At 37.0% G+C, this 20,371-nt stretch overlaps 1 protein-coding gene across 2 annotated transcripts in view; it reads right to left on the bottom strand.

Annotated features, from left to right (window-relative positions):
• Positions 1 to 20,371, bottom strand: part of THSD4 (thrombospondin type 1 domain containing 4) — a 922,628-nt gene that overhangs the window by 34,124 nt on the left and 868,133 nt on the right. For both annotated transcript variants that reach the window (XM_073652947.1, XM_073652948.1), the window contains 6 exons: positions 16,630 to 16,726; positions 15,078 to 15,323; positions 14,174 to 14,303; positions 10,241 to 10,445; positions 2,032 to 2,205; positions 624 to 797 (listed from right to left, as the gene is read on the bottom strand). In XM_073652947.1, the coding sequence (XP_073509048.1) occupies positions 624 to 797; positions 2,032 to 2,205; positions 10,241 to 10,445; positions 14,174 to 14,303; positions 15,078 to 15,323; positions 16,630 to 16,726 (1,026 nt within the window). The remainder of the gene's footprint in view (positions 1 to 623; positions 798 to 2,031; positions 2,206 to 10,240; positions 10,446 to 14,173; positions 14,304 to 15,077; positions 15,324 to 16,629; positions 16,727 to 20,371) is intronic.

The raw sequence follows: 20,371 nt of genomic DNA, 5'->3' as shown, positions 1-20,371 counted from the left end.
TTGTCGGGTACAGGTGTATGCCGCTGCTGAATTGCCGGCTTTTCATGTTTCACTGTTGGCACTGTTCCCATCGATTTGGGCAATCACTGTAATGCCACAACCACCATGGCTGTGGCATTACAGTGAGTGGCAGACAATCCCTGCATGATTGGTGCTCTAAATAGCGCCAGACATGCAGGACACGCTTTTGGTGCACGAACAGTTATCGAACATAACCTCGAACAGCCGAATTTTTTGCAAATCGTTCGGGTTCGTCGAACAACTCGAACACCGCCCAAAACAGCTCGAATTTGAGATTGGCGAACAGTTCTAGTCGAACACCGCTCATCTCTAGTTACTATGATACTACTATCGTGAAAAAGCAAAAACTATTCTACAATGCCAACCATTACATTGTTATATATAATATTGGCCCTGTTATACACTTGATAATAGATTATTATTGGGAAAAAAAAAAAATCCAGGAACTTCTTGTTTGTAAATGTGAAATCTGTTTTTTATGTGTGTACGGAGAATTGGGTTGTGCTTGTCGGTTGATGGTGTAAATATTTAGTCAGTGATACAAGTCCTTTCTTTATTGCCAGTGATTCAGAAAGTCAGTTGTGAGCAGTAAAGAAATTTACCTGACTCCAGGCTCCAGTAAACCACTCAACCTTGCCTTCACAAGGACCGTTATCGCAGGTTGTACTTTCTGGCGGTTTATTATTTCCACATCCTTCCAATGGTAAACTGCTGATGTGATTGGACATGCAAACTACTGACCGTGTCCGTACTCCTTCCCCACACTCCGCTGAGCACTGGAACAGAAGATGGAAGCAATTATTCCGACTCCCAGTATTTGCTTACGGAGAGCAGCGCAGCATATGCTGTTTACCAGGCTAAGAGCTGACATCAATACAGATGAAGTAGGCGAAAGAAATCATTCATGATGTTCAGTAATACGGTCACAGTGTGCATGTAAAATGTAACTAAAGGATAGGTTATTTGCACTCCATATCTACAGCTATAAAAATAGTGCTGAACTGTGAATAGAACATTATCTAACGTACTCGGGAGAGGAAGTATCAGCAGGAAAGGCTTTCAGCGAAATGAGGGAAAAATACTTTGCTGATATCTCAGTTATAATAGCAATGCTAAGTAATGTAACACAATGTAATTGCCCGCTAGCAAAAGCATTCCAATTGTCTGCACCATTACAGTGTAAAGTCTAATACTTCAAGTTAAGTCTATAAACCTTGTATGTCAAAATGAACTAACAAGTAATGTGAAAAAATTGAATATATATCCGGCTGTTACTTGTATATTTGCAATCTTGTATATGTGGAATTAAAACCAAACAAAGATACCATTAAATTATTCAATCGTTTTTTTGTATTTGTTTTATTCTTCACTATTCTTAAAATTAAATATATTTCCAAAGAAAAAAGCAGCAGTTCATGTTCTGAAACTGTTTCAATTATTGTTAATAATCGCTGCACTATAGCAAACCTTATGGCCAAGTACCCACGAGCGAAAAACACTATATTTTTCTCTGCATCAAAATACGACATAACAATTATCTCTAATTATTGTGTTTTTGCTGTGTTGTTTATGCGTTTTTGGAGACGATTTGAAGCAACTTTTTCCTTTTTTTAATGCAGAAGAACTGGGATTCTGCATTTAAAATGCAACTTCATTTTTACATTCATATTTTCAGGCCTCCCATAGAAGCCTAAAAGGGAAAAAATGAACAGTTCAACAGCGTCTTTGTACGCACAAGGCATAAGTTTTCATTAAAATTACATCCACTTTGCTTAACCACAGCAGATTTTCGGCATAAAAAAAATAGGCATTAACATGGCCTAGTAAGGGGTAATTAAACTTTACCCACACTTTGGAATTTTTCAGAGGTTTCCATGCAGCTTCTCTAACAGCATATCGACAGACTCCAGTCCGCTCTACAAAAGTTTTCAGCGTCCCATGTCAATGTTTAACTACTAAACAAATTAAATTAATTGTTTGTTCATACGTGATGTGCATGTAATATCTTACCCTATCACTCCATTCTGTAAGGAACCAACTCTTGGCACACGCGCCCATATCACAGTTCTCAATGTCATTCGGCCGCAGTTTCATATTGCATTCTTCATCATCAACCACATCTCCTATGTTACTGACACATTTTACATCACGTGTCTTCTGTCCTACTCCACATGGCACAGAACACTGTGAATAAAGGAAAGAATGTGATAATTGCAATGATTGGATCCGGAAGCAATGCAAGCAATCCTTTAGTTTTAGTTTGGTTACTGGGGTCCTGAGTTCAAATCCCAACAAGGACAACATCTGAAAAGAGTTTGTAATTTATGTCCTCCCCATATTTGCGTTGGTTTCCTCCAGGTACTCTGGTTTCCGCCCTCACTCCAAAGATATACCGATAGATTGTGAGAACCAATTGGGACAGTGATAATAAAGTCTGTTAAGCACTGTGGAAATTATCAGCACTATACACTGTGTGCACAATTATTAGATAAGTGAATATTTTGAAGAGATCATCCCTTTTATACAAATTTTCCAACGCGAAGCTGTATAAACTTGAATGCTTATTGGATGAAGCAGATCAGGTGATGTGTATTTGTATAATGAGGAGAGTGTAGCCTAAGGATTTCAGCACCTTTATCGAGGAGTGCAGAATTATTAGGCAGCTTGTTGTCCTCAGGCAAAATGGGCCAAACAAGTGATTTAACTGAAAAGTCAAAAATTGTTACAAGTCTCACAGACGGATGTAGACTTTTGAATTTTCTAAAATATTGTGGCATGAACCATCAAAAGTTTTGTTACAAATAGTAAGTAGAGTAAAAAGAAATGTGACGAGAAAAGAAGATGCACATTAACTGCCAAAAATTAGAGAAGAATCAAATGTGAAGCAACCAGGAACCCATTATCCTCCAGTGCTGTCATATGCTAGAACATCAACCTCCCTGGAGTACTCAGAAGTACAAGGTGTTCAATGCTCAGAGACATGGCCAAGGTAAGGAGGGCTGAAACCCAAACACCACTGAGCAAGACACAGAAGTTGAATTGTCAAGGCTGAGCCAAGATATATCAAAAGACAGATTTTTCAAAGGTTTATGGATTGGTGAGATGAGAGTGACTCTTGGTGGACTAGATGAATGGGCTCGTTGCTGGATTAGTGATGGGCTCAAATCGCCACTTTGACTCAGATGCCAGAAAGCTGGAGCTAGAGTACTGCTATGGGCTATTATTATTAAAGATGAGTTAGTTGGATCTTATCAGCTTAAAGATGTACTCAAAATCAACTCTCCAATCTACTGCCAGGTTTTAAAGACACTTTCTTCAAACAGTGGTGCAGAAAAAAGGCTGCATCTTTCAAGAAAACTATGATTTTTATGCAGGCCAATGCTCCATCGCAGGCATTAAAGTATTCACTGCTTGACTAGCAGGTAAAGGATTTAAAGATGAAAGAATAATGACATGGCCCCTTCCTCACCTAACCTAAACTCTACTGAGAACTTCAGGGCCCTCCTTGACCTTAGATTACACCTGTCTGAAAAGTGTCTGGGAGGCTGTGGTTGGTGCTGCCCAACAAGATTAAGAAACTGACAGACTCCATGGATGAAAGGCTTTTATTGAAAAGAAGGGTGGCTATAACGGTCACTGATGTTTTTTTTAAATATCAGAAGGGTTTCAGATTTATAAACCTTTTGGATTTACTGACAGCGCTGCGGTTGTTCAATAATAGAATTAATAATCAAAAATACAAATTGTTCAATAATTGTGCACACACTGAATAAGTAAAATAAATACATTGATTTAGCTGTATCCGAGCAATAATGCTTAGGCTGCGAACAGAAATAAACTGCACCAATATAATTAATTCATACCAAGCATTATTTGAGAAATATACAATTCACAGAACTGAAAAAGAACCTTGCAAATTGCAGAACGTAATTGCTGCTAATGACTTCTAATAAATTTATATGATGCTGAGTTACAACTGTATGGCAAAAGACTAAAAAGCCAACATAATATTAAATAAAGTGAATAGGGCTAAAAGACGATAAGTCTAATTTGTGCTTATAAACATAATGTTTTCCATTGGCAGAAAGAGAAAAGCCTAGAGCAAGGTTTTCAGCTGTAGATTAAGAATTGGGCCAAGTGGTTTATAGCAACCGAACATTTTTGGCCAAGAAATGTGTAATTCCAATAGCCTACTAATAAGCCGTTCATTAAACAAACTAGGCACAAGAGCACTGTTTGAAGACAGGTTTGCTGCAGAATATAACTAGTGACTCATGCATTTCTGATATATTATTACATAATTTGCATTAATTGCTGAATTTTATTGTTTCTATGATACCACTCAGATGAAGGTCATGGTTACACAGCAACTTTGATCGTGTCGCACAAAAATGTGTTTAATTTGTCTGAGACTTGCTGTTTTACAACTAATTAACATTTGGGAGACAGAAGTAAAAAAAAATAAATACAAACGCCAAAAAAACAACCAAATAGTAGACAAGTTGCATATGGCACAGTCGCTGCAATTATTAGGTAAGATGCCGCAATGCAACACTGTGGTCTTTATGTAGAGCGACAAAAGTGCCCCTGTGTTTCTAGCCTAAAAGAGAAACTATGATTGTAAAATCATTTTGGGGTCTTTCTTTCCCTTTATATAACCTACTGTTATGTAGCTGGAGAGCTTTATTGTGTCTCTTAAAGGGACTTTGTCAGCACAGTATGACTGTTCAAACCAATTCTAGGCGCTCGGTGCACCATCATGTGGCCAAACATTTAAGTGCACCTTTCCACCTACTTGTTTTCCATCTATTTCCATCCTTCTCTGACTCTATAAAGAAGAGTCATGGTGGAGATAGAGAAAAAAACAAGTAGGTGGGAAGGTGTATATAAATGTTTGGCCCCGCCATGATGCACCGCAGCGACAGTGCTTGGTTTGAGCAGTCATTCTGTGCTGACAGAGTCTCTTTAAATATCTCACCTGTTGTTCCCTTCACTTCTCAGAGCATAATCTAATACCCTGGCTGAGACATAGAGAATGCAGTATGATCCCCCCTTGGTTTATTTTCCTCTCAAATTTCCTGTGTTCTTAGTTATTATGTTATTGAAAATCATCTTCTTAGTGGCTAGGGAGATTTCTGAACATTTGGAAAAAGACTGCAGACATGAAATCGGGGACTAGAAGATGATAACTGTGCACTTTACATTGGTAAAACAGATTAAAATGTCTCATATTTACATGTACTACTAAATAGAAATGACTGGATCAAGCAAAATTCGTCTTTTCGCTGGGATTTTACCATGAAATTTAATTTGAAGAGAAGTTATTTTCTGCAAGTTTAATGACCCTTATTATGATTTGAGGTCTCTAAACATAGGGTGAGTATAAGAATTTTTTTCACCTTCAGTTCACATCTCTGGTCGCTTGCTGCTCCCTTCCTGCTGTTCGGTCCTCTGGCCCAGTGTTCTCTCTAGGCCAGGGCTTCCAGCCACAAACGCAGTGACCTTCAGGGCCTTTTCTTGGCCGAAAGCCTCAGCATAGAGTGAATAATGGGCTAAAAATGTGGATTGACATGGAGGACTATACAATAGCATGAGCCCCCGGGAGGAGTAGGGGGGGGGGTGAGTGGTGAGGTATATTTTATTTTTCTTCTTAAGATGGTGGCTATTATGCTGAATTTTCATACAGTCAATTACAAAAATCCAAAGCACAAGCTACAATGTAAAGGGAGATACTTCAACCTTTCAGTATGTAGCGCATTGCCAATGATGTCAGGCCAGGCATTGTGACTGCTGTGAGACCAATTAGCTTAGGGGTCCCAGAGCCAATCCAACCACCCCATGACTGACTAAGCCTGCACCAAACCCAGTTGTTTTATTCAGCAAACACTTGGCAGTAGCTGCTGTAACTGGAGCGATTCCTGATCACAGCAGTTTAACTCCCTACACGTCATGATGGATAGCAACCAATGCATTTAAGTGGTTTAACCAGGGGTTATTTATTGGAAGCTGATGATACATGGACCTTTGCTATAGGGTTCTTGGATTTCTATGTATGACCTTCATGCAGCAGGTAAGGGTTTAAATCAGACCAAGGGAATCTGCAAGGAGTCTGTAGGTTCTATGTCTGTGTTTCATTTAAGTGAGTATCCCTGATTATATATATATATATATATATATATATATATATATATATATACCATGATGAAACAATGGACAATACGGGGGTCAGGAAACCCCTTTGTAAATTACTTAAACTATATGAATATATTTTTTGGACAAAATAAAAGCAGTCGTTTATTAACGTGATCCTGCTGCACACTGTTATTTTTGGGAGTAGTTGCTAAATCTATAGATAGACCGATAGATAAATGATTAGAGAGAGAAACACATAGAATGGCGATAGATACTAAAGCAGACTGACAGAAAAAAATATGAATAGTGAGAAAGATAGTTTTGATACGCCACTGAAAATATTGCACTTCAGGGCTCCATCTATACATACGTAAATAAATGACTTTTCTTTAACATGCTTTAAGCTAATCTAGTGTCTCATCTCTTCTATAGCAGAGTTGTCACCAAAATGTAAATTGGTGAATTCCATAGACAAAATGCAAATCTGACATTTGGCACACAGTTGTCTTACATACAGTAAATAAGAGTAAAATTGCAGATTATTATTTGACAAATTGCTAAGAACATATGCCATTTTAGATATAAAACAATCCGTGTGAAGGATATGTGAGAATAAAAAAAAATAAAAAAGACACTATTATGAGGGGCGCAGATAGGACATTTTCAGAGTGTGCCGAGTAATTCATTTCAGGGTATTTTCTTCTTTGCATTCAATAAGAGAAACATGTATTATTAGTGACAAGGAGCTGGAGACAACCCCTAGTCATATTCATATCATAGGCAGAAGAGAAGAGTGTGACTCTGTGAAAGCGAGGGGATGTCCGCAGAGCAAAATAATCCTGACATCTGTGAGACAAGGAATATTCTGGTTATTAGGGGCCCAGATTCATCTGCATAGAAATGCAGAGCCAGGATTCAATAAACCTTATGAAAACTGATTTGTTTACTTTGTCTCCAGCAAATCTTAAAAAAAAGAAAATAATGATACATTATCAAGTAATGTGAAGATCATAAAGTACCCACTGCATTGATGATTACAGGAGGCATCAGCTATCATAGAATAGCAAGGAGCAGCAGAACTAATTATATAGACATATATATATGTGTATATATATATAGATATATATATATGTGTGTGTAACTCCACGGGCCAGGCTTACCTTAGAGGGGCGTAACTAAGTGACTACCGGGTATTCACTAGGGCCTCTGATGGTGAGGATAGGCTTGACTGCAGGTAGTCACCAGGTACCACCCCACGGCAGTTCACGGGTCTGCAGCAGCTGACCAGAGGGTCAGAGACATGGGTACGAGGTACAGGCGGACAAACGCAAAAATGTGGACAGACAATCCGGGGTCAGGACCCGCAGCACAGGATCAGAGTACAAAGCCAAGGTCATGAGCGGAAAGGTCATACAGGATGGGTATTACAAGCCGGGTCGATAATGGAAGACAGAACAAACATGCACCCATAGGATCCAGAGACAAGCAACTGGGAACCCACCATCGGGCAAGGGATGGTTGGAGGAGCTGCCTAATAAATCCCCTGCTGCCTAGGGATAGGCTGGGGAAGGAAAACCCTGCAGGACACAGCAGGGTTAAACTGTTAAACTCCTGAAGGATCTGGCTGTGCCTCCCTATAGCCAGGTGAAGACTCTCTAGAAGCAGAGCTGGCAGTGAGCACAAGGCAGCTCAGGGAGATAGTCTGACGCTGGGGAAGCAGAGTGGTGAACACAGTGAATGCTAGAGGTGCAGATGTTTTTGGCGGGCTTGTTTCTGGAGGACTTATTATTACTAGCGCACTGTGAACAGGCGGTTACAAAGTCCTGAACATCCTTAACCAGTTTGGATTCATGTCTCCAGGACAGAAGTCTCCTCATCCTAGTTGAAGCAAAAGTCTTCTTTAGGCTCTACACATCTAACGAGCATGTGAAAGTGTCATAGTTAGGGAGGGGGAGCCGGGTCAGCTGTGATATCACTTATTTTGATTGGTGGATCCTGTGTTGCTAGCTGTGTATAGAAGTGTTACCTGTCAATGTTATCCTGGCTGTAATGATTAATGAGATTTCTGAAAAGTCTTCTGTAAAGTGCAGTAGGTACTCATGCACATGATGTTTTATGAGGCTGTGCACATGTTACATTTTTCTTGAACACTCGGATCAAAATTGGCAGTGCAAGTCTATGGGTCCAAGACTCCAAGAAAAATATTGCGCTGCACTCGGGTGACATCCGTGTGCAGTTTGATTTTCATGGACTGACATAATGGAGAAGGTGGAAAGACTTTTTTTTACTTCTGTCCACATCTGAGAAAAACTGATAACACTCTGATCAGAGTCTGATCAGAATATTCGGTCCGTTTTTCTCAGTGTGAGGCTAACATAGCCTCCATGGCCAGTGTTAAAGTAGCAACAATACTAATTTTGTTTTTGTAAATATTGTCAATTTTTTTAAAATATAGTACATGTAACAAAAAATAGTGATTTATACAATATGCCTTTTTTTGATGACACATTCCCTTTTCGCTCATTAGAGAAAATCGGGCAGATTATGCTAATTATACTCTGATCAAACTCAAATCAGAGTTTGAGCAGAGGGTGATCAGAGTGTGATCCGATTTTCTCGGATGAGATTTTAAAAAAATCTTTTTCCATTTTGCATGTCCAAGTGCAGTCCGATTTTTTCCGTGGACTCATTGACTTACAAGGCTAAGAGTGATCCGGATGCAAATTGTGCATGCTGCCATTTTTTTTCTCAGACAGACTCGGTTCGAGCAAAAAGTTAGACATGTGCATGGCCCCATAGAATAATAATGCTCAGGGTGCAATCCGATCTTTTATCAGATTGAACCCAGATTGAAAATACGGTTGTCTACATCAGCCCTTAAGATGATTGAGATAACTTAATACTGCACAAACCATTAATAAGCGTTAAGTCAGGCGTCAAATTACACTTTTTTGTACCGTGAAATTCCAGTGTTGTACATGAATCAAGGTAACATTTGCTAGATCTGTATGTCTGGTGATAGCCTCACACAGAGTGTGAACAGGGCCTAAAAATGTAATTTTTATACTCAATAATATATATTTTTAACAGTGTATGAATGTATTGGTAAGTGCAACAGGTTTTGCTCTTCTTTACAGCTTATATAAAAAAAAGTTATGCAGCTGTACTGTATATCGGCCTAGTGGATGCCTAAAGGACCCGTTCAGTAGACTGTATGACCCAGGAGTGTATGAATTGGCTTAATCAGACATAGAATAATATAGCTCCATATGAACACCACATATTTACTGCCATTATTGGATATTATTAGAGATGAGCCAACCCGAACTGTAAAGTTTGGGGTTCAAACCCGACACCTAGTGTCCAGTGTTGAATCCCGAATACAGACTTCTCCTTGAAGTCCGTTTTACAGTTCAGGGAGGACCGAGAGAGATATTTTCCAGCACCAAAGTTCGGGTCACCATTGATTTCTTTGGGGTTGAGGTTCAGGTTCAAGTTCGGGGATAGTTCTGGTTCCCGAACCGAATTTTAGACTAAAGTTCGGTTGAGCCAGACGAACCCAAACGTCCACTAAAAAGAAGATATTATCTAATCCTGAATAAACCTATCACCAGTAAATACATGACTCTTAGATGAAGCCATATTACACCAGTCTGTATATGGCCTAGAGTAAATTATATTACAATTATATTATTATTTTCAGGCATAAAACTGTTTTAAATGTTGCAAAATTTTTGCCCAACTTATTTTTACCCAAAACCTTTGCAACTTTTGCTGGTTTTAAGCTGACAAGTGGGTGGAGCTCTGGGCGTGACTGAGAGCACCCAACAAATTCATTATAATATGCGCTACATCAGTGGTGTAGATTTCTTGCAGTGCTGCATGATAGCTGAAAGATGCATCAAAGTCTTCCTTAATGTATTTGACAAAACTTACTGCAGCACATATTTTTTCAAGACTGGCATTAAAAAAACAGCAGTTCCAATGAATCAGCCCCTAAATGTTTTTCTTCTCTTCCAGACCTGTAGCAACAAGTTCAAAATGTGACATTGTGGTCTTAATACTTCCCCTTACATCTGTGACTTACAGGTGTCCAGTCTGCTCTGATTTGCCATTCACTGCAGATCTTCAGCTGACACGTGCTCGTTGTCTCTGGCTTCTCCAGGCTCTGACAGCGGTGCGGTTGTACCGTATGGGTGCGGTTAGCGTATATATGCCTGCACAGAATCTGGCGGTGCTGCATGCCCAAACCACATGTCTTACTGCACTCAGACCATTCTCCTATGTCCCAGCTACAGAGAGAAAAGGGAAGAAAGTACAAATATCAAGATTAATTATATGCCTTTATTTGTATCTTATATTATATTTGTAAGTCACATCTGAAAGGTGTTGTCTACTACTGGACAATTCAGTACCCGAATTAAAACGAAACATTGGAAATTTGTAATTTCGTCAATATAAGCTTTCAATGTTTCAATGTAACTACAGGATCAGACTACACTGTACAAATGATTTGTTTGTTTGTAGTCTGTAATAATGGAGATACATACTTTTATGTCAAATCTGTATTTCTCAAACAGTAGAATTATTTTTAATTAAAATTTGCAAAGTTGCTCAGTTTTATTTTGTTTAGTTGCATTAGAACAATCAACCTGATTGAACACATGGACAAAGCCTTTACAGTAAATATAATACCGTATAACTTAAAAAAATAAAATGAGAATTTGTCATAATATTATATTCTCTTAGGGTCTGTGCATCAGACATCTTTTATTTGCCTGCTGGTTTTTTAATTTTCACTTGGATGTATAAAATAGTTAGTGACTTCCAAGTGAAAGAAGACCGAAGAATGGTTAGGTCACTTAACCATCTTTAGAAACCTGAGGCGGTTAAAGGGAATCTGTCAGTAGGTTTTTGCTATGTAATCTGAGGACAGCATGAGGTAGGGGTTAAAACACAGATTTCAGCGATGTGCCACTTTTTTGGCTGTGTGCTGCTGTTTACCTACTATGAAGGTTTTATCACCTGGTGATTATCCTTGCCCTGACTGTCTGGCACGCACTTGCTAGACTAACTCCACCCCCTCCTGTGATAAGCAGCTCATTGTCAATAGAAAATGTACATAGAGAGTTGGGTGTGGACGGGGTCAGCTTTCTCATATCATCTTCATACTAAATCTAAGAACTCTGATTATGTCACTATCTGCTGCACCCAGTAAACTAAGTGATACATCATTGGATTTAGGGTCTCTTTTCTTACATTCTGCTGCTCTCAGATGAGGTAGCAAAAACCTGGTGACAGATTCCCTTTAAAGGAAGCTCAAAAGACTGGCTATATGCACAACAAGTCAATTTTACATTGCAGTGCACTTGTTTAAGCTTTTTAGTGTTTATTAGTGCTTTTTCAGGTGGGTTAGGGAGCTTACCAGCCTGAGAATGACATTTTATGCACATACCCTTAGTTACACCCACCAGTCTTAATTAAGGGCTTACTGGAATATGATGTGCTGAATTCATTGAGAGGCACACACCACTTAATGAGTGTGGCACATCTTATTAGTGGCTTGTGCCAGTCAGAGACTGGAGTAGCATTTCTAATATAAAAAATTCCACCACTTCTGCTGAATTTGACAGGCGGACATAGCCATGTCCTGTCCCATCTAGGTTCCTCCAAGCATCACAGATTTGGGCAGAGCTGTTCCAACTGTCATAAAAACACCAAAAGTCGCAACAATTTTCAAACTCTGTGTTGCGCAAAAAAAAGTTGTGACTTTGCAAATCATTTTACGTTAATTTTCTAGATTAAAAGTTTTGATGAATCGAATTGCGCACATATATTTCTGAAATTCTGCACCAATTTAATCAATATATGGCTAATTACCAGTTAGTATAAAAACCATTCATATTCACATTTGTCAGCAGTTTGGCAGACGTTGCCAAGTATGATCTCAGCAGTTAAAAATCATTAGATGATATAAAAATGACAAAAAGTCTTATGACTTATTTATCAAACTGGCTATGCTTAACAATGTACAACTCTCATTCACATTCGTAAACTAAAAACAGTGTACAGAAAACTATCTTATTTTAAAATAATGAATTAGTCCCATTATCGAGGGCAGTTGGCATTGTCATATTTTAGATATTAATGCATAGAACTGCTTATCCTGGAATTTGCTGATAACCTTATTGTATTACATTTGCAAAAACAATTAACCTTTTGATTTTGGAATATAAATTTAGTGCAATAGATGTATTTGAGCAATGCTAATATACCTGTCATTAAATGGTTTGCTCTAAGTTAACATTGAATCATCATACATTTATTACTATTTGCATTCAGCAATGAATAATAAACCCAACATCTTTTATAAAAAATATCTTAAAATAAAAAGTTATGTCAGTGTGCTTTAATAGGGCATGTGGATGTCATGGGAGGGCACCTCTAGGAGCCAAGTCTGGGAGCGACAAACAGCAGATCTTGCTTTAGCCCTGGTAGCAGAATAGTTTGACATCTCTGATCAACCCAGAAGTTCTCATGATGTTTCTTTGAAGCAAAATGGTTAAATAATTTATTTCCTTAAAACGAGTCAAAGAAAAAGTCCAAAAGTCAAGTTGACTAATATATGAATGTTTAAGACTGCTGACATAATTTTACGAACGTCTTTCCGGGCAACAAGCATGAAGCAATGTCCAATGAGAAAATAGATACAATGGTATTTTATGCCTTTAGAACTTTTCCCATTGTCTATACTTTAGTCATTATATGGTATATCAGTCAGGTTTTCTTGTTAGCTTCCTGAGTTCACTGAGATTTTATATACTGTGTCCCTTTTGTTTCTTAATTTTAGCTAAAATGAAATATTACTCTGAAGAGGTAAATATAGGTCATTCTCTTCTGAGCCCAAATACGTCAGTAACTAGTTGCCACAGTACGACTACATTATACATACAGTATGTGGACTTGCATGATGCATATTAACATTAATATTGCATATTAAACTTGTTCAGGTGGCAGGGGGTTCAGCATCTGTAAGTATGTACATTTGTGGGAAATATATAACTTTTTTCTTCTGACTTTTAATTGTGTTAGTTTTAAATTCATGTTATTTGTCCATGGTAATTGTTGTAGTTTGTGATGTATTATTGACTTGCATGAAGACAAGGCATACTCATGGTATCAAACCACAAGTACAAATAGTGCTTATTTAAAGCCAGCCATTGATGTAATTATTATAATTAACGATGAAAATGATCTTACAGCTAACAATAAATTACATCTTATGTACTGAAAATTATCGACTCTGACAGGCAAGAATCGTTTCCACTCGATCATAGTGGTCATCTTCTCTATTTAATATTGTTCAAAATGAAACTGTACTTTCAACAAACTTAACATAAATTAATAGTACATGCGAATGGAAGAATATTTGTAATATATCTTATCAGAGAAATCTGCTTCCTCCCCCAATTTTTAGACACTTCTTCCCCTGCTTCCTGAGCTTGTTATTCACTCTGAAAAAACAGCTCAACTCATGTGACAAAGTCCATTATACTCTATGAAGGGGAGAAGTGAGGAGCAGGGAGAGGAAACAGGCAGAGGGAGACGGAAACATTGTGCACAGCTCTCTAACAAGTGTTTTAACTCACATCAGAACTTGATTCAGTTCAAGTCAGCTCAGTACTGCTGTATAATTTCATCCATGCTGCTACGGTTTGTCTCTGTATGCTAACAAATGAATGAAGAGCAGGAATCCCTCTCTGTGTGCTGTGCCAGGCAGAAATCACACCAGCTAGTCTCCTCCCTCCAGCTCCCAGTAGATTGCAAATTAGAGATAGAGCATGCAGAGGGGAAAACAGGTGAAAGTGCAAGATACAAGTCATATAATGGTCAGAAATCATGTTATTGCTCATGTACACAAGGGCAGCTTATTCTGAAAAGTTATCTGAAAGTACGGTTACCCTGTAAATTAGAACATTTTATAAATGTTATGCTGTTCATAAGTAACAGTGAAACTTACAATGCAGGACAAGGGAAGTGATTACATGGCTCTTCTTCAGAACTGGGTTTGGTAGTTAAGTCACAGAAGGCATCTGACACCTCTTCATGTGTAATTCTATTTACACAGCGAAAAATGGGGTACCGTGAGCCTGAAAGATAGAAAAGATAGGTATTAATTTAGAGTTTATTAACTTATAACCTATGGATGCAATGACAGTATTCATTTTATAAATTGCTACACATCATTGTAAAGTAGCATACCTGCTGCATTTATTAATTTGCTTTTCTAGGTTGAATAATAAAGTTTATAAATGTAAATTATCAAGATTAATAATTTACTACTGTACACTGTGCATTAAACCAAAAAGTACTGTTTGTGTGTGATATCCAATGGTGTCTCTGGGAGGAAAGAAAGTTTTCCGTTTATCGGGGCTATTTCCAGTTGTTAGTGCTGTAGGAGATCACTATACGCACAGCACTGCAATCATCAAGGTCACAGACAAGATACTGTGTTACTGTATATGTGCGAAAAATGTGTTTTGCTCCCCTATTACACAACTGTGTATCAGATCAGAAATATCAATCACGCTGCTGAATACGGTATAAGTCTGAATTTTGTTACATCAACAGCTCTATATAGTTTATGTCTTTCTGGAGAAACGCATTGGTATAAATTATGGACTTTTTTTGTATTAGATGCCTCTAAAATTAACTAACTTCGGGAAAACATTTATTAATAATTTACTATGTATCGGTTACCGTACTAAAAATCTAAGGACTTCATTCAGAGGAGCACAGTAGGTGAAGCCAAGAGAAAGTGTTTTGAAGTTTTTATGGTGAAACATAATTGTAACAAATTTTTTAAAAAAAAATGTTAGCACGGTATACATACATGCATGTTTACTACCCTACACACAACTCACCTTTCCCACAAGTGACTGAGCAGTCAGTTGAGCCCATCTGCTTCCAGTTAAAGTCCCGATTCCGTCTAGGTGGCTGTAGAGGAGGCACTTGATTATCAGGCTGATAAGAAGGAACTCTTCCAGGCTGTCTTGAAGGTAAGGATCCCGTTGGCTGTCCAGTATGTACATCAATGTCGCTAAATGAATCTCGATTTCCAGTAGGGTTTGAGGTATCTGTTATATCTAACTGGCCATTTAAAGGTTCCCCTAGAAAAAAAGCATGCTCCATAATACAGCTCAGTTTGAGAATATAGCAGTCAGATAATGTAAAAAATTGCGATCAACAAGTTTTTGTAAAAGTTTTTATTTCTTTATCTAATTTTTTATTTCTTCCACAATCTACTTTAACCAATAAACTGAATGATTCAAGACTGTTTTGTTACTACTGGATATCAAGAGCCACCAGAAAAAAAGAGGATGTGATGTATGGCTGTATACTGAAGATGAGCAAATCTTTTACAATCCAAATTCACCAGATTTGCTGAATTTTCAGTGGAATTTCGATTTGCAGCAAATAGATTGTCCTCGAATGAAAAGTACAGTACTTCAAAGTCTTCAATTACTCTGAAAAAATGTTTATGACACGATTCTCTTTTCCCCACACATTAATTTTCTTCACTGCTGTGCTGTCATACACATGATCGTTAGGCTGCATTCACATGTTGTGACATTATTCTTTTTTATTGCAGCGATTGAGATAAAACTACAATGTGTTTGCTGCATATTTCAATAATCGCAGCAAAAAAATGCTATCCAGCAGCAACCTTATGGTTTCTTCACTGTTTTATGGCTTTCTCTCAATATCTCTATGGCTAAGCTGTGGCCTGTGCCATCCTCAACTATTCAGATGCACCTAAAAAAAAGGCTGCTGCATTCCCTGCCTCTGCTTTTATGCAGGCTACGATAGTCCCTCCTGATTATCTATGCTGTACCACTTGATCTTATAGCTGCAATGCATTATGGGGAGTACGCCCAGCCAGTGAGATCATGTGAGCCTTTTCTAGCTGATGCAATCTTTCGCTTTATGTAAAATGGCAGCAGCCATTTTTGGCGATTCATGCAAAGCAAATCACAAATTGTTGAAATTCGCTGAGCCTAACGAATTCCAAAAATATGACACAGATTCAATTTGCATTGTATCGATTCACTCATCTGTAATGTATATTATTCTGAATTAGATACATGTGTAGCTATAGGTATTTATTGAAAATGCACATGCATTATCAGCCTGTGCTACAGTATGTGCTGCTGAATATATTATACTTTTGATGAGAATAAACTAACAAAAATGTTTGTCTTTCAAGGTAAATTATACAAGTCATACAGTGTATATATCGAATTTGTAAACTACAACAGAACTATATCTACCAATGCTCCAAAGACAAATGAAAAGTGGCATTTTATAAATAAGTTTACTTTTCAAGTATGAAGAGCACTTACTTTATAATGTATGTGCATAGTAATGAAGGCGTTCAATAGAAATCTGGATTAATGCAAGTGCAATCAAGAATACCTGGTCTCCGTTGAGGGGGCAGTTGAGGACTGATCGTATTAGCAGACGGAATGACATATTCATAATGGATTCCAGGATTAGGTTGCTGGTGAATCATCTGCATATATTAAAACAAGAATTGGATGTTTAATGTACTACATATATATTATTTCCATTTGAATGAAATGATATATAAATGAATTATATATAAGATTGATATTACCTTTATTCATAAAGAAGCCACTGAGAGAAGAGATTACTGATGCAGGATTAGACAGAAGCAGTGTAATTTGTTTTACGTCAAGGTACCAGAAAATGTGCAATTTTCTTTGTAAAATAAAGCTGCACAATTTATTTTTTTTTTTTAACTTTTGATACTGCCGTGCCGATCGACTTAGTGGGGTCATGGCCAACCACTGTCTGCCAGATTCACTATAATTTACACCAGAAGAGGTAGCCAAAGAACATTTCTGATTCTGGTACCTAATTTGGCAAATTCGATAAGAATCATGTTCCACTTAAAAAAAAATTGGCGCATCTCATTCCAGAAGGCTTTTGATCAAGACAAGTATATAAATGCAAGTCTTGATGAATTCCCTCAATATATTTTTATCTTTAGTCATAACAATAACAATCTGTCATAATGATAACAATTTGATAACAATCTTTCGTAAGCAGGGAAAATTGGAAACTGACAACGTCATTGTCCTCTTGTTGAGACTAACATGAGTGATATGCTATATAATCCATAATGCCCTCCGCTTCTTCCTCACCGATTTGCTGGAGGCAAATGAGATCAATTGTAACTTGCGTTTGGTACTATTACAGTCTGGATGGCTGGTGCCTTTTGCTGCTGGTAGCAGCTCCAAGATTCTTAGCTAGGGCATGGGTTTCCACTTTCATTCTCATTTTTCACTTTTTCTTTTACCATAGATTTTAGACAACACAATAACTAACTTTAGATAATCTTTTCAACCCCAATAATTCAACCCTTGCCAAAAAGGATTTATCTAAAAATGCTAGGTAGGTAGGTAGGTATATGTACAGAAAGTAAAATGTGGCAGCAAGCTGGTTACAGGTGTGACATGTGGTATTGTAAAAATGGACTAGTAAAACAGCTGTGCAAAAATAGATATGCACAGTTCAATGTCTACATTTTTTTTTTAACAAAATTCAACCATATTCCCAAAAATTATGTGTTAAGAAATGATAGGCAGGTACATGTCCAGCATCTGCAATAGGGCGCTATATTGGTGTGGAGTGCACAGATATAAAATTAGCAAAGTAAAACAGATGTGCAAAAAAACATTGCTCGCAGAACTCAAACTTTGTGAGGCAGACACTCGTAGTTAAATGTCTGGATTTGGGGGAATTTTCTTTTGTATTTTTTAAAAAATAATGATTTCACAAAAAGGATTGCACAAGACATGCAAAAACTCAGTATAGTCACTTGTGGCTTGCAAGCACACTGGCTATAACTGACACTAGTTTCAGATTTATTTTCCTTGTTGACACTTTCTAGTGCATTATGAATGAAAAAAAATGTGTAATTGTAATTCAAATGCAAAAGGACAGAAGTATTTGTCAAAATGCTTTAGGGCTTCTATCTCTACTGCTGAGTTGTGAGCTCTGAGATCCTGTCACTATTATAAATCACCCTAAAAATTACTTCTGCCTTCCCTGCCTAGACTTTTTTAGAGGCCATGATAGTTTCTATTGATTAGTACTCCTATACCATGGGATCTGATAGTGATAAGTCATTATAGGGAAGCCCATATTCTTGTGCCTGAAGTCATGTTAGACTTCTTTGGCAGCAGCAATTAATACAAAAAAAATGACTCAAAAGCTTCATAGCCATAGTACCAAAATAACAAAGTACCGAAGGCTACTGGACAGTGTGGTATTTGGCAGACATGACTCATGGTTGGTATAGGTTTTTACTTTGGGAGTTCAAGATTCACAGGGTTGTCTGTATGGATTAATGTAATTGGATTTATTATGTAATTTATATTTATACTTGTTTATCATCATATCTTTTTGAGCAGCGTGAATTATTCCTGGCCTTGTTACCTTCCATGTAGTATATTACTCTATATTGATTTATTATAATGTCTATATTTTCCAGTGTTCTGGTAACTATTATCCACACTGTCAATTCAATTTTTAATGGGGTATGTTTTTAATTTCCCTTTGGTTATTTGTATTTTTTGTATATCAATAAAAATACATTTTTGTATAGTAAACCATATTGATGCATTATTATTATTATTTGGCTGCAATTGGAGTTTATATAGGATATTTTCTGTTACTGATGCAGTCTTCTGCAATGTGTAATAAGTCAGCAGGCATTTCAGGGGAAATTTAAATGAATCGAATAGCAAATTTTTGAATGTTTCGGAAACCTGTAATTTTCATAAAACTTTATAAGAATTCGACCTTCATCAAATCAATTAGCTCATCTCTTAATACCAGAGAAAAAAATAGTGTCAAATAATTATAAAATAAAAATTAGTAAACTTATTTCTAGACAAATTTAACAGTTATTTCTTACAAAATTGGCTTCTGCAAATGAATTAAAATGCCAACAATTTTGTACAAATTATAAACTTTACACAATAAAGGATGACAGACCACTTTTGGATGTAATAACATAACTGATGGATAGGGAAGTAAAGATGCCTTTGAACTTTGCTACAAACTTTTGAAAGTACTATGGAACGCAAATAAAACAAAACAGCTCTTGATCAAAATAAGCCGTCTCGTTTACTTAAATTCCAAATCTGGTCTGACTGTAAGACTATTACGTGATGATACGATTCATTAGAAAAAAAATAACTATGCCGGAAATGTTTTAGGCAATAAAAAGACAAAAAGTGTTAACAACAAGATAATATTCTATAAATCAAGAAAATATCTGGGACATTTTGGAAAGGCACAAATCAGATGTTTGCTTCATTGTTTCCTATATAGACATGGGCAAACACCACTTAATTTATTTCACCTCATAGATGTGACTAATAGTAGCTACCTTTTCAGAAAATATCTTTTGTCCAAATTTTTTGGATACGTTATAAATATTTAACATATTAAAGAAAATATTTTAAAGTACCTTAAATAAGTCAGGTACTCTTTAAGTACAAAACATAAAGAGTAGAAAAACAATGTTGCACTGTGAAAGCACTACACAATATAAAAGTTTTACCCTTGTCGTCAAAAAGAAATATTTGAGTCACTATACACTTTGAGATCATTACAGAAGTGTACAAAGTGTGTATAAACAGAACATTTGTGCATAACTTTACCAACCACTTGAAAAATGTTTTTGTTAATTAAGAATAAAAGATTTATCATGTTAACATAGCTAGACTACAAGACGATAATTGCTTAAAGATGAAAAATGGAAATGTCTTGTAAAAAGTCAAAACAGAACATTTCTTGGAGCACGATAGTGTTCATAGTGGCTGTGATGGTTGTTTTAAAGAATGGATCAACATTGCCAAGTTCCCAATATTAATAAAGTAGGCTGTTTTGTCCACTCCTAAGTACTTCTGGAAGACCTGTGACACCATTCAGCATGAGTTCCTTAGTTATTTTACACACTGATGTCAAGAAGCATTGATTAATATGTGTGGAAAATGGAAAGGTAGAATAGTTTTTGTTCCAGAAATAAGATCTGACTGGGAAAGCAATAGGTAGGGGTGGACAGAGCTGAAGAATTTGCTGATTAATTGTTTCACTTACTTGGAAGGCATACATTATATTA

Source organism: Phyllobates terribilis, unplaced genomic scaffold, assembly GCF_046119375.1.
Source record: "Phyllobates terribilis strain yellow unplaced genomic scaffold, ASM4611937v1 Scaffold_11__3_contigs__length_659146591, whole genome shotgun sequence".
Classification (NCBI taxonomy): domain Eukaryota; kingdom Metazoa; phylum Chordata; class Amphibia; order Anura; family Dendrobatidae; genus Phyllobates; species Phyllobates terribilis.
Note: the sequence above shows the minus strand (reverse complement) of the source record. Positions and strands in the feature narration are given on the sequence as shown.